The sequence below is a fragment of the Gymnoscopelus braueri genome, assembly GCF_963280865.1.
Source record: "Gymnoscopelus braueri genome assembly, chromosome: 13".
Classification (NCBI taxonomy): domain Eukaryota; kingdom Metazoa; phylum Chordata; class Actinopteri; order Myctophiformes; family Myctophidae; genus Gymnoscopelus; species Gymnoscopelus braueri.
The window spans coordinates 14574881-14589072 of record NC_137615.1 but is presented as its reverse complement, the minus strand read 5'-3'; the positions used below and the strand labels follow the sequence as shown (position 1 = coordinate 14589072).

Sequence of the window (14192 nt, the reverse complement as noted above, 5' to 3'; positions counted from 1 at the left end):
GACCCCTGGGGGTCCCCGGACCCCACTTTGAGGACCACTGGGTTACAGTGTTGGATTTGAATCCCCTTTGAATGCTGTAAAAATGTCTCAGTAATGCTAAGGTGCTTATAGGACTTAGTTATAGTTATAGATATAGTTCCGTTTCAGCTGGCTCACATGGTGTAGCCATTTACAGCCACACACCATAGGGGTGAAAAGGCTCCCCATATCATAGAAAAACACCTTTAAATTGGCACGTACCATGCAGCCCTCAGTCACGTGTGAGGACAGTACTAGTACAGGACCTTCTCTTCACAATGATATCACTATCAATCTGATACACCCACTGGAGCTTTTCTAATTCTGCATTCACTGAAGTTATGTACTGGGTATAAGCAAAGATTGCGGGGCAACTCACACATCATTTATGGGAACAATGTCTCGTGGTACCGGATGTACAGTATTAACCACTTAGGCTCTAATCTATACTTCATCATATGACAAATAGCAGGGGATAATAAAGCAGCACTATGTAACATTTTAACAACTACTGTATATAGCATTTTATGTCCCACAAAATTATAAAGTTACATGATTAAGCAATAACAATCATCCTTCCATAAATGTATAGACTCAGAGGGGTCCCTGCTAGGGGCTTGACTGTATTACTATGTATAGGGGAGACAATGAGTTTCCTCCTGGCATTTGCCAAGGCACCAAGGCAGAACTGCCAGTCAAAGCGAAGACTAGCCAATCACAAGCGCGTCCTCGCCGGACATGCTTGCAGAGACTCTTGGGTAAGGAAGACAAAGACGTTGGCTGCCATGTTATTTGTGTCCAAAGTGGACACCGATACCCCAAACTACATAGTGCTGCTTTAAAGTGGTTAAGTGGTTAAGTGGTTTAAGATGAGTGGTTGATACAAAAACAGATGCTTTAAGTGGGTAGCCTGCATATGTTTCCTTAAGCTTTCCTTGTGCTTTGATACTGGGCTACAACAACCCTGTGCATTTTAAGGAGATGGCTCAAACAGGATTAAACAATGCCTTAGAGTATCCACAGTAGAGTATGTTGTGTGTGAGTGAAACTGCACATCCGAGTGTGTCCTCGCTGATGTTGGCATTGTCACTTTGCAAAACATTTAACATGGATTTCACAAGAAACACACACATATACATTTCTAAAGTTTTCACTTCTGAAGTTCTTACCAATAAAAAACAAAAATAAGAGTAAAAATGGGCACCTGGAGGCTAAATGATAGGGTAAAAACATTCCCCTCTTTGTCTGTATCATCTGAGCTGTTTCCACAGGGGTGGGACTCTGAGCACGCCTCTCATTCTCCACCCACTCCATCTCATGGCTTTGTGGTGGTGGTGGTGGTGGTGGTGGGTGGGGTCAGTACTCCCAAAGAGCCGATGAATCAACAGAGGCACCGTCACCCTTCAACGTGCCCCCCTGATCTCCACGGAGGTACTTGCCATTGGATCCTTTGATGCCGATCCGCCCGTGTTCCAGGAACTCAAGGAAAAAGTCCTCGGGCTTGTCACCGTCTGAACACACCAAGCCACTGTTGGAGACGTGCCAGAACTTTCCACCTACGCCTGGGGAGACAGTATTAAGAGAATACCTATTATGTATTAGCTACAGAAACAAAATGACTCGTAGGGTCTTAGAGAGTGAATCAATGATATGCCCATACAAGCAAGCATGCACAGGAATATAATAAAAAACACTGACTTTGTATGTGATAAGCGCCATCACTGAAGAACAAGGAGAATATGTCATAGACAGATCGGTTGCAATCCAGTGTGTTGGCGTTCTTGTGGTGACACACGAAGCCGTTCTCTCCGCGCAGGATCAGCATGGGCCGGTTGATGAGTTTCATCAGAAAGAGTTCGTCGTCGCCTGCAAAAGGCCACACATAAACACAGAGTGAAAATCATTCATCCAGCCGGTATCCCTCAACATTGGCTGATTTGAAAGATGATTTCAAATTAAGCACGCTACATTGATTGGGGGAACATTGGTCTTTTGAGCACTCACCCACTGTGTCGCTGACCGCTGAGAGCTGTCCGTTCTTTCTTGTGGATACATACTTCCCGTTGCTGGCCTTTAGTGACACCCTACGACCTCGCCATTCAATGTCAAACATTGTGTTTCTCTCTCTGGACACAAAGAGGTGGATGGAGTAACAGGGATTACAGAGTTCAAAGAGGTGTGAGAAAAGCCAGGTTTATAAGAAACAAGAAAATGTCTGTGCCAAGAAGTATCAGTCAGACTGACCATTAACAGCAACTCACTTGTCTTTAGCAGTTGATTGGATCTCTCCGTGAGAGACAAGAGTCCAGTAGGACCCGCCATTAGTTCTGAACATGCACTTCTTGCTTTCCTTGTCAATCTCCATCTGGAAAGTCTCCATGTCTGTCTCCACATCCTGATTGGCTGAGATGCTCACACCTGACAAAATGAATGGGAATAAAGAGAGAGCTGCTAAGCAACTATTTCGTTGTTCAAACAGACAAGATGAACGAATGGCATTTGCACTATCAGGCATTGCCTTAGTGAGCATACAGACAATGTGACATTTCATTACAACAGGACTTGAAGGCCAGTCTGGAGCCAGGTGGGAGGCCATGTTTGAGACGGCCGAACCCTTCAGTGCCGCACCGTGGCAACAAGGGGGGAAGGGCGGCAGTGAGGATGTCAGATCATCTCCATATTTGGTCGAAAACTCCATTATGGGCAAAATTTTGGGGGGCCCCTGTACTTACAATACAGGGGACTGGGAACGGGGGACATACTAGTCTCGCATAGCCCGATTTTCAGAGATCTCCGCCTGCTGATAAAGTAATGACGTTCTAATTCTAAGAGGTGGGTGGTAACAATTCTGAGATTAAAATAAAAAAAGGACAGAGGGCGTTCCTTCCTAATTCCTAATGAGGCGGTTAAGGCGTGTCCTAAACATCGGTTAAAGCTTTGTCACTGGTTGCCTTCGGTGGATGCTCAAGCCCATACATTTAAATGCAATGGGTTCAGGAGGGAAGACCAAGTTCAGGAAAGTTCAGGTAAGTTCAAGTTTAGGAAAGTTCAGAGGGAAGACCACATCAATTAACAATCTCCTCCCCCATGTAATCGCCTCCAATCTGGCCGACATCAACTCCTCCCAAGCTCACCTGCTTGTGATGGCGTTGATAACAACTCCTCCCTTATCTCCTCCTACCAAACTAATCAAGGGTTGTATTTATACCACGCCGTGCCTGCTCGCATTCATGCTCAGTGTTTCTTGCATCCCGCCCCCTCCCCTTCTCCTCCTCATGCTTAAAACTAACCTTGCTTCTACTAACCTCCCTTCATCCCCGCTTGCCCTCCTCCCTACCACCTTCATCAGGCCCCTCATCCCACCACTCAGCCCTCCCCTCCTCCCCTTCACTCACTCACTTACTCGCCTCCCAACCACGTCATCCCGCCTCCATCCCATCACCTCCACCTCACTCCATCCCCCACCCCTCTTCCCTCTCCTCCCTCCACGCCCACCTTGCCTCCGCACTCCCTACATCCGCCCCGCCAACCTCTCATCCCCCTCAACCCCTGGCCCCCGACCACGCCTTTCCCACTAAGGCTCCCCTCCCCCTCAGCCCGACAACCTTCTAACCTTCTCTTCCTTCCACAGTGGCACCACACACACATAACCAATGCATTCCTCTGTTTGATGGTGTGGTCTTTGCTAGTGAATTTATATGTATCCAGACAATTGACAGGTGGAGATACAGATAGGCCACAGCTGAATGGTTAGTGAGCCCGCCTATAGAACTCCGGAGGTCCTGGAGGTTCTAGATACAATTCCAGCCCTCAGCAATGAGTCGAAATGTCCCTGAGCAAGACACTTAACCATACTGCTCCCCCCTCCGTGCTCCTCAGCTGGATGATCACAGCCCACAGTTCCCCCATGGGATGTGATAGGTATAAAAAGAAAATATATATAAACGATCATCTGGCTGTGCGAGACCAGGCCACAAAAAAAGTATTATGATGATGTTACATTGCAGTATGACCAAGTCTTCAGTGTTGATTGTGTACAATGTGCAATGCTGCATATCTCTCCTTACAGGCATTAGTTGCTCCACATCAACTGACAAAAGCTGCAACTCTGCACTTTCAGGTGCCATAGTGCCACCTTTGCACTACGCTGTTTAACTCTGTAGTGCAGATATAAGCTAATCAATGTTATCACAGAGAATACAATGATGCTTCCACTGCAGTGACAAATGATGACATATCTGTTAATGCATCGGTCTTCTTTAAATATTGCCTTCATGGATTGTATGTCTTGTATCAGAGGAATCAAATGTTCCACTACTGACATAATAAAAGAAAATAATAATCCACACACCAAGCACCTTCCGCTAAAAGAAACTTATAATAGAACTTTTAATTTGCAAAAGAGGTACATGATGTTTCGAGCAACCTTTTGTCAATTATCAAGTCGGAGGAGAAAAGCCTGTGCTGCTCAAAATGTCAGTTAACAGGAGCTACTTGGTGTGTGGACTTGTCTGTTTCTATTTCACAAGGTCATTCTGTATCCAGCACCCATCTGATTTGGTTTTGGGATGTGCAAACTGACCTAACACACAAATCTGTGTATAAAGATACAATGAATATAACATCTATGAGACATGAAAGGACATACTATTCAAATTTTTCCAGGTGATCTCATTTCCTACGTCAAAGATGCTTGGCTAGTTTCACCCTAAAAAAAACAGTCGGTCCTTGTGAACAAATTACTAAATTACAATATAGCTCTCTGTACTGTAAGTAGATGGCTCATAGCAACAGCGGAATAATAACAGCACTGCTGGTCAGCTAGTGAGTCATACAGTCCACAGAAAGCAGACAAAAGAGCCTTACTGACGCCACTATCAATGAGCATGCATCAGGATCGTTTTATAAAAGCAATCCATAATCAGTGCATGGTTAATGAGCATAGCTAATGAGCTTTGATTATACAGCGATTATACTCAAAATAGTTCCATTAAAACGACGCTATGGAATTGGCTCTGAATTTCCCTTTTGTACAGTAAAGTGCAATTACCTGTGTGCAACCAATGTGCTAAATAGCTCAAATCTAAAATTACACAGATGCTTTCCCGGTTTTAATGGGCTAAAGGAATAGCATTTTCTTTTTAATCAAATCAAGTTCAAATTGTGCCCCCCCAACCCCCATAAAAAAAATCACATTTGACTAAATCAATCCCTCAGTCTTCCTCAATTCATTGCCCTGACGATCGATCCCCTAGCAGGCTAAAACACATCAGCAGTCTTTTTTGCAGCTATCTCTCTTACTACCATCATAACCTTGAATTCATTTACTCCTGCTGTACTTCCTCACTGAAGTGTTAAGCTGTCCCCGCTCCCCTACCTCCTGGGCGGTGAAGGTCCCATCTTTTTTCACTACTTAAATCCTCGATTTACTGAGGCACTTTCAGATCTCAACGATCCCCAGACGTTCCCAAATCTCACGCTCAGATATGCAGCTCTAATACACAGCTCATATGAAAGCATGAGTTATCCAAAGAGCCCCAAAAGCTAATTAATTACAAAATTAATATCCCAAATTTAATTAAAACTTGTCACACTAGTCCTGACCTGACTGCTTCACTGCAACCGGTGTAAAAGCTAACAGTAGATTCTTAATGTATATTTATTCGTGTTGTGGCGGTGTGTGGAGAGGTGGCAAATTCATAACCTCATAAAATGAACTCTGTCTGCTAGTGTGGTTGAAATTAGTTGCCACAGAAATATCCTTCAGCCTTTGTCTTAAGCCTGTTACAACACTAATCCCCCTCAGGCACCCCTCCACCCATCCTGTTCTGTTCCTTCTCTTACTGTAATTCCCTCTGTGGTGAAATGCAAATCTGCACTGCAGGCCTCTCTAAGCAGCTTTCAGTACATTGTTCCTTAAAAACATAAAGGGAGCCACCAAAAGGACAAAACACGATAATCTAAAAACAATTAGGCCATGTCCTCAAAGCCACGGAAAAATTAAGCAAGAAGATTGACCCACAAGTGAACCTTCAGTAAACCTGTGCTTTATGAATGAAATGATTACAATTGTATTTCAAAAGCCAAATTGCTGCTTTCAACCCCAGTATTCTCCATCCATCTGTTCCTGCTAGTTAACCTATTTGTTCTACACCGCAGATCTTCCAAGCTCACGTTGGTCCTAGTAAGTGATCTGTCTGGTGACCCCTGGACATGATCCGTTTTTAGCTGCTCTTTCACAGGCTTAACGATCACAGTCCACTGCAATCTAGGTTTTTTACATTATTCATAAAGTAGAAACCACTTATTTTAGAGACAGACTTCACTCTCACTTTGGGGCTGAAGTTTGAGAGGTAATACTTTGCAAGAGAAAATAGCTGCGTGTCTGATGCTCATTGGTGGTAATGAAGTAACACCCCCCATGGAGTCAGCTCTGCTCCACTTAATCTTCAGTGGACACACAGTGGAAATGACAAAGCCCATTAAAACAATTACTGACTCAGAATGGCTGTCAACAGCCACAATTATACTCTGTCAATACTTTGTCTCTCACACTTTGAAAATAGCACATCTACAAAGCTCATTACATGTGGCGATTTGATATGCTGCGAGTTTGTAAAATCTGCTATGCTTAATACTATAGGCTATACATTAAGCATGCCACTGACTGGATAGAGTATGCAGGCAAGAGATGTGAGGTATTCTTCAGTTGTTTGTGAGTGACAATTTGAATCCATAATGACATTTCCATTAGGCTATATCATCATCGTTTAGCCCAAGAATGTGGAAAACCATGTGTCACTGCTAATGTACTATACTTCTTCTAAAGGTCATTGCATTCAGTGCATTCATGGATCTACTGGAAACAAGAACATATAGTGCTATTTCATTCAGTGCATGTGATCTACTGGAAACAAGGACAATGCTAGTGCTATTTCATCTCCACCCTGTTGATGGTTTTGCACAGTGTATATGACGCACAATAATCCAGTCTGAGCAGTCCTCGCTACTGCCATCCCAACAGCTATACCCTGGTTTGGTTCCCATTAGCTTTCCTAAATGCAAATGAGTAAAACAATGTATGATGAAGAAGTGGATAATGACCAGAATATTAGTTATTTGATTTGATTTGATTTGATTTGATTTGATTTGATTTGATTTGATTTGATTCACCCAGCTGATTCCTGCTCAGATTATGATGGGGGGGGATAAGTGTCTCGCTCACATAGTGACACATAGTGAACAGGTGACCTTTTGATTACCAGACGGCCTCTCTACCCACTAATACTTGCCAAAGAATGGGGTTGGTAATATCTACCTTCCTAAAGGAGATACATCACTCTGTTTTTGATAAGCGCAAACAGCAATGCAACGCCACTGACAGCTGTTGCTGTCAACTTTGACTGGCATGAATACAAGACCTTTCATTTTGAAGATACCTTCCAAAGTGTCTCAAAATGGAGAGGACCTTTTGACCTGTGGTGTCCACATTCTTGCGCTAGACTGCAATAGACTCTTAAATATCTGTTCAAGATTTTGAGAATATCTGAGAGAAAACGTTAAAGCAATTATTTGCTAGCAAACAGGACTCGCTTCAACCACACATGTCTTAAAAGTTAAAATGTATCCCATTGTGAAAGTCATGCTTTCGTCAAACCACCAAAACATTTTGACCATAGGGGCCGAAACAAAAGCATGCCAATCGATCACCTTTGTGATGATCTAATACTCCATATTAAACTCTTCCATCTTAAGGGAACACAAGAGGGACAAGTGATTGCGCTACAAAACCTAACTTTTCCTCAGCACAGCACTGTAGGCTTATTACCTTGCTTGACGGAGACAAATCTGTTGTTGGTAGCCTGGAATACAACTTGCGGATGACTCTCCTCTAAATCAAACAGCTCGTCCTTTCCGGGCTTCGAGCATCGGCCGGAACGCAGGGTGCCCGTGGGGCCAATTGGGGTCAGGTACTTCCCATCACAGTCCTTGAAGGCCAGCTTGCCAGATTTTAGCTCTAGGGTGAATGTGGTGGCGGGGGCGTTCTCTTTCACCAGTTTACCATCGTTGCAGAGGAAGCGGCCATCGCAGGACTTCAGGCTGTACTTCCCCTCCACGTAGACCAAAGTGACCAGGGAGGTCACCCCCCAGGGAATGTTGCTTTGCACCGACATCTCCCCCTCCGACTTGGACAGTTGGGCGTAGCGCTTGCGGGTGACGCTGAGCAGGCTAGCCTGCGGATGCAGCGCCAAGTGAACGGCCCACAGCTCAGGCTCTCCGATGGTTTGGGCGAAGCATGACAGGTAGTCGGCAGAGCCACCGAAGTACCGCGTGTAACTCTCCGACTGGAGAGCCCAGCGACCGTCCGACTGTGCCACGATGAGGAAGCGGCAGTTGGCGTCGGGCCTCTCTGCCCCGCAGCTGACCTTCCCGTCTTTGTCTGAGGCCAGGTACCGTCCCAGGTGGCTGCGAAGGAACACTGTCTGTCCCTCGTGGTCGTCGTGCTCCAGTGACCAGATCTGCTTCTTCTTCATGCTGGAGCCCGAGGCGTTTACCTTGAAGCCAAAGGCCTCGGCCGTCAGATAGCGGTTCTCATGGTTGATGAGGCCAAACTGCAGCTTCAGGGCGTTGTTGACTCCGTTTGTGGGCATGCTTTGATCCGTTCCTCACTTCAAAATTGGAAGTGAAAGTGAAGTGAAAACTGTTCCGGACAAACGAGGGGAAGGGCAAAAGGGGAGAAGTGTGCATGGAACGGGGTCAAACAAAGGACAAAATATTTGACAACCCCACCCCCCCTCTTGTCTCTCAAGCTGTAAATTAGCACCACTTATCTCCCTTAATGAAACACTCAGTATTCCTCTCTGTAGCTCTCCTTTCTCTCTCTCTCTCTCTCTTCCCCTGATGGTTTGCACGGGCACACATGCTCTCTGTTCCCTAATCAGATGGGATTAAAATCAGCAGGACACGGCACCTCAATCCAACAAGCCGCTGACGTCACGCACCAGCGCTCCAACCATACAGTAGCCTACCTCTCCCTCTTCCTGCCTCTCTCCGCTCACACTCATGAGAGAGTTTCATTCGCTATCACTTCCCCATCTCGCCACTTTGCACGCTGCTCCCTTCCCTCCTCCTTACTTATCCACTTCCTCCTTCCCTATAACTCATGGTGACACTCTCATTTGTCAAGCCGGGCCCCCACTGGCACTCACTCACATTATCTGGGTCCCATATACTACTAGCCACTCGATCCAATCCAAGGATTATCCTCACTCTGATCTGCTGGCGAGCCACAGCCTAATTGGAAAATGTCCACAAAGTAAAGCCACATTTGGTCGCTCCCCACTGCTTGTCCGTGTCCATGGACCCCCTGATCAAACAGGTTTTGTCCAAGATTGATTGGGTTTTCCAAAGGTCAATATGGCATTATATTAGCCTGGCTTGAATCAGATGGGTTCCTGCAAGAGTTAAATCTTGTGTGCAAAGATTTGAATCTCATTCACAAAGAGCTTCTTTCACTTTGTCCAACATAAATTGGGCTTACTGATTATTTAGAGGCATTACTTTGAATTCCTAGAGCTGTAGAAGGGTTTCCATAGAAAGTAATTGTTAGCTCTATTGTCTAACAATCAGTTTTTTTTTGTTTGTTCCAACTTCCAGAGATGTTGAAATCGTGTGAAGTCTATGAGGTTGGCAGAGTGCAATTTGACTGTTCCTTGTTTGGAATTTGCATAAGTGCAGAACATTTGCATTGCCTGGACTTTCACCCTGAAATCCATTACTCATCCCCCTTCTCCCTACCTCCATTCAGTATTCATTGTAATCCTCACATTCTCTCTGCTGTCAGTCTGTCAGCCATCCGCTAAACAGAGGACAGGCCACCCGTGACCTTTGTCATGGCACACGGCAAGATCAACCTTTCTAAGAGCATTATAGCCCTTATTTACTAGTCCCTGATGGGATGTAACAGATAGTGTGCAAAAGGAACCTCGACACCAAAAATACGAAGGCCACAAGAGTGTGCAATCCAAACTATGATTTACATCTTATAGGTGAAATAATTCGGTTATTTCCTCCTTGTACATTTCTTAACGGCAAGTGTGGTCTGGGATTAGTGCCCTTAATTGGCATGACATTACAGAGGAATTGGCAAAGTGATCCCTGGCCACCGTAGGGGGAAACACCTGATAATCTCAAGAGGTGGTAGTAATAGCTCAAAGCTATACAGTTGTATAGTAAGGCACAGCATTCGATATTTTATTTTAAAAACATCTACAATGAACTCTGACTCAACTCGTTGGTATTGAACCCTTGTAAGTTTCATTCAAGTGAATAAGTCTCAACCCATATGAAGGCCAAATGGGAATGAAAGTTTCTATTTGGAGTATTATGCCATGGCTACTTTTAATTCACCAAGGTAACAACTGAAGATTTGCTAAAAAAAAAACTAAAAAACTCAGAGGCCTGCAACCAACGGCCACGCTAATATCCCCATCAGGTTCCTCAGAGACGCAGCTGTCTCTATTGCTCCCATTGTTGCCCACATATCAAATGTATCCATCAGTCAGTGTCAAACCCCAAACTATTTTAAGCTTGCGAGAGTAACCCCTCTACCGCTCTGTATCCATCCTCTGTTCCATCTCGAAGGTTATAGAGAGGTTAATATATGAGCAGATTGATAGTGTAGATATCTGTCAAAACGCGTTCTACAGACCTCCCAAAAGAAGCTTCTTAGCATGCGCCCCAGGTCTCACCTAACCCCAGACCACGTCATAAGGCTATGATGGCTCAAGGTGGAAAAAAGAGTCTGCAGCTATCAATGTGTGTGGTTTAAGATTTTCAAAGATGCAGTTCCTAAGTACTTGTCGAACTACTTCTCCAGAGAAAGGGATGCTCATAGGTACTCTACCAGAGGTAGTTCCTCTGACCTCGTCCCCCCCAAGTTCAATTCGTTTAAGGGTAAAAATGCATTCTACTACGCAGCCACAACACAGTGGAATGCTCTACCAACTCTCATGACCTGTGTTGTATACTCTTATTTTGTAGTAATGTCCTAGTGTTTCCTGTTTTGCCTTATTGCCGCTTCCTGTCTGGTCTCGCCAGTATGTCTAAGAAGCTATATTCTATATATTTTTGGAAATACTTCAATGCATGGCCTTTCGTTTTTTTGGAATGAAAATACTTCTTTTTTCCTGCAAGGATCATACTGGTATACTAAATTCTTATTTTTCGTTTCTCCTGCATGGATGCAATATTTTTTGATTTTTTGGAAATACAATACTGCATGCCCTTTCTTTTTGTGGAAAGACAATTCTTCTTTTTTCCTGCAAGGATCGTACTTGTATACTAAATTCTTATTTTTTGTTTCACCTGCATGGATGCTATATTTTGCGATTTTTTGGGAATATATTATTGCATGGCCTTTTTTGTGGAATGTCAATTCTCCTTTTTTCCTTATTCTCCTTTTTTCCTTATACTAAACTCTTATTTTTCGTTTCTTCTGCATGGATGTTATATTCTATGATTTTTTGGAAATATATTATTGCATGGCCTTTACTTTTTTGGAATGAAAATTCTCCTTTTTTCCTGCAAGGATCATACTTTTATAATACATTCTTTTTCGATGGAACTTATACCGTTTATGTGGAAGGACACTTTATGGCCATTATTATGGGATTATTGTATGTTGGGATTATTATTGTCATCGCAGGGACAATACCTTCCCCACTGACTGGCTGCTTCTTTTGTATGTATGTGTATGAATGTGCATGCTTAAACTTGTGTGCGTGTGTTTGCCTGAGCATATGCTTACAACAGTGTGAGTGTGTGTATGGGTGCAGAAAAGTAGAGTCTTTGTGTGGGTCCGATGAGATAGTGTGCAGGTACCTGGGTTTGCATGTCTGTGTGGCTGGATTTAAATGCATGAGTTCCTTACACTGTAATTCTGATGCCCACAAAAATGCTGCTATGGACTTTATATGCAAAAATGTGTTATGGAATAGTTTAATTAATGATGGCAGACTCAAATGAGGACTATATATTACCGTTTGAAGGAATGGAGGATGGGGATATTACAAACATAGATAACACTTCCGAAAGTGTCCACAGATTATATAGTAAATATGAAAACCTGAACTTTAAAACGTTTGATATTAAAGAGCATAAAATATATGGGATTGAAAATGAAGTTGATCCTGACAACCACTTCTATAATAATATAAGTAATAATTGTGAGTACTATACAGACGAACAATTTACCAGTAATGTTAAGATGGATGATGCCCTATCAATTATACATTTCAATAGCCGAAGCCTATATAGTAACTTCTCAAATATTAAAAAATATATTTCAAAATTCACGAAATTCAATGTTATAGCTATATATACATGGCTTGATAATAAAAAAGGCTATGATATGGAATTAGATGGATATGAGCTGTTTACAACAAATAGGGACACAAAAGGAGGTGGAGTTGCAATATATGTAGACACAGCCTTAAGATGCAGAATGGTTAAAAGCATGTCAAACACTATAGATAATATGATAGAATATCTAACTATTGAGATTATTGTTGAGAAATGTAAAAATATAATGATCAGTTGTGTATATAGAACTCCAGGTACTTGCTTAGATACATTTAATAATAAACTAGCTGGTATGTTTGGAAATTTAAATAATAGTAAAGTACATGTAGTTTGTGGTGATTTTAACATAGATATCCTTAATCCACATGGAAATAAAAAAACAACAGATTTTATAAATCTAATGTATAGTAGTAGTCTTTTTCCCCTGATTTTAAAACCAAGTAGAATAACGATAGACACTGCTACTTTAATAGACAATATATTTACAAATGAAATTGACAGTGAAATAACAGGAGGACTGTTGATAAATGACATATCCGATCATATTCCCGTTTTTGCAATTTTTCACAATTTTTTCAGGAACAAAAAGGAACCAAAAATAAATACTTGTAATTTTTCAAGATTAAAAACACAGGAAACCATTGCAGCCCTCAACTTGGACCTTAGTAACCAGAACTGGCAGGAGGTTTATGCCAATGAAGACCCCAATAAAGCCTATGACATCTTTCTATCCATATTACTTGAGCTTTATGACAAAAACTGTCCCATAAGGAAACAAGCCACAAAATACAAGAAAGTCAATAAGCCATGGTTAACAAGGGGGATTGAAAATGCATGTAAAAAGAAAAATCTATTATACAAAAGCTTTTTAAAATATAGAACAAAAGAAACTGAAAATAGATATAAAACTTATAAAAATAAATTAGTAAATATTATACGATTTCAGAAGAAGGAGTATTACCGCAAATTACTGGAACACCATAGGAGTGACACTCAAGGGACATGGAGGGTAATAAATAGTGTAATCAGAAAAGGTAGGCCTACTGGAAAAGCTGACTATCCTAATTATTTTATAAATGACAATAATGAAAATATTAATAAACCAAAGGAAATTGTTGATGAATTTAATACATATTTTGCAAATGTAGGATATAATTTGGCTAATAAGATTGTGAAACCGACAAATAAAGATGGGATAGAGGATATTGTTGACCGTAATTATTATTCAATTTTTATTAGTGGTATTAATGAAATAGATATAATTGAAGTAGTAAATCAGTTCAACGACAAAAAGTCTACTGACTGGACAGATATAGACATGTCACTAGTTAAAAATATAATAATGCATATAGTAAAACCATTGACCCACATTTGTAATCAATCTTTCCAAACAGGTATCTTTCCAAACAAAATGAAAACTGCAAAAGTAATTCCCATTTTCAAAAACGGAGATAGACATCAATTCAATAACTACAGACCAATTTCTCTACTGTCACAATTTTCCAAAATTATTGAAAAACTATTTGTTAAAAAATTAGATCAGTTTCTAGAAAAACATAACCTCTTGAGCAATCATCAATATGGATTTAGAGCAAATAGGTCCACCACAATGGCGGTAATGGAATTAGTGGAGGGAATTTCAACTGCCATTGAGAATGGGGAATATACGGTGGGAGTATTTATTGACTTGAAAAAGGCTTTTGACACCATAGACCACAGCCTATTATTAAATAAACTCGAGAGATACGGTGTAAGAGGGATAGCTAATTCATGGATAAAAAGTTACCTAGAGGATAGATACCAATATGTTC

At 42.0% G+C, this 14192-nt stretch overlaps 1 protein-coding gene across 1 annotated transcript; it reads right to left on the bottom strand.

Moving 5' to 3' along the window:
• Nucleotides 1–270: 270 nt before the first annotated feature.
• On the bottom strand, nucleotides 271–8879 carry LOC308099213 (fascin-2-like). The gene is made up of 5 exons (XM_080447860.1): nucleotides 7847–8879; nucleotides 2280–2436; nucleotides 2023–2144; nucleotides 1717–1884; nucleotides 271–1580 (listed from the first exon to the last, which is right to left on the bottom strand). Exons 1-5 carry the CDS (start codon nucleotides 8667–8669, stop codon nucleotides 1375–1377), a joined length of 1476 nt encoding a protein of 491 aa, XP_080303986.1. The 5' UTR covers nucleotides 8670–8879; the 3' UTR covers nucleotides 271–1374.
• Nucleotides 8880–14192: the final 5313 nt, after the last annotated feature.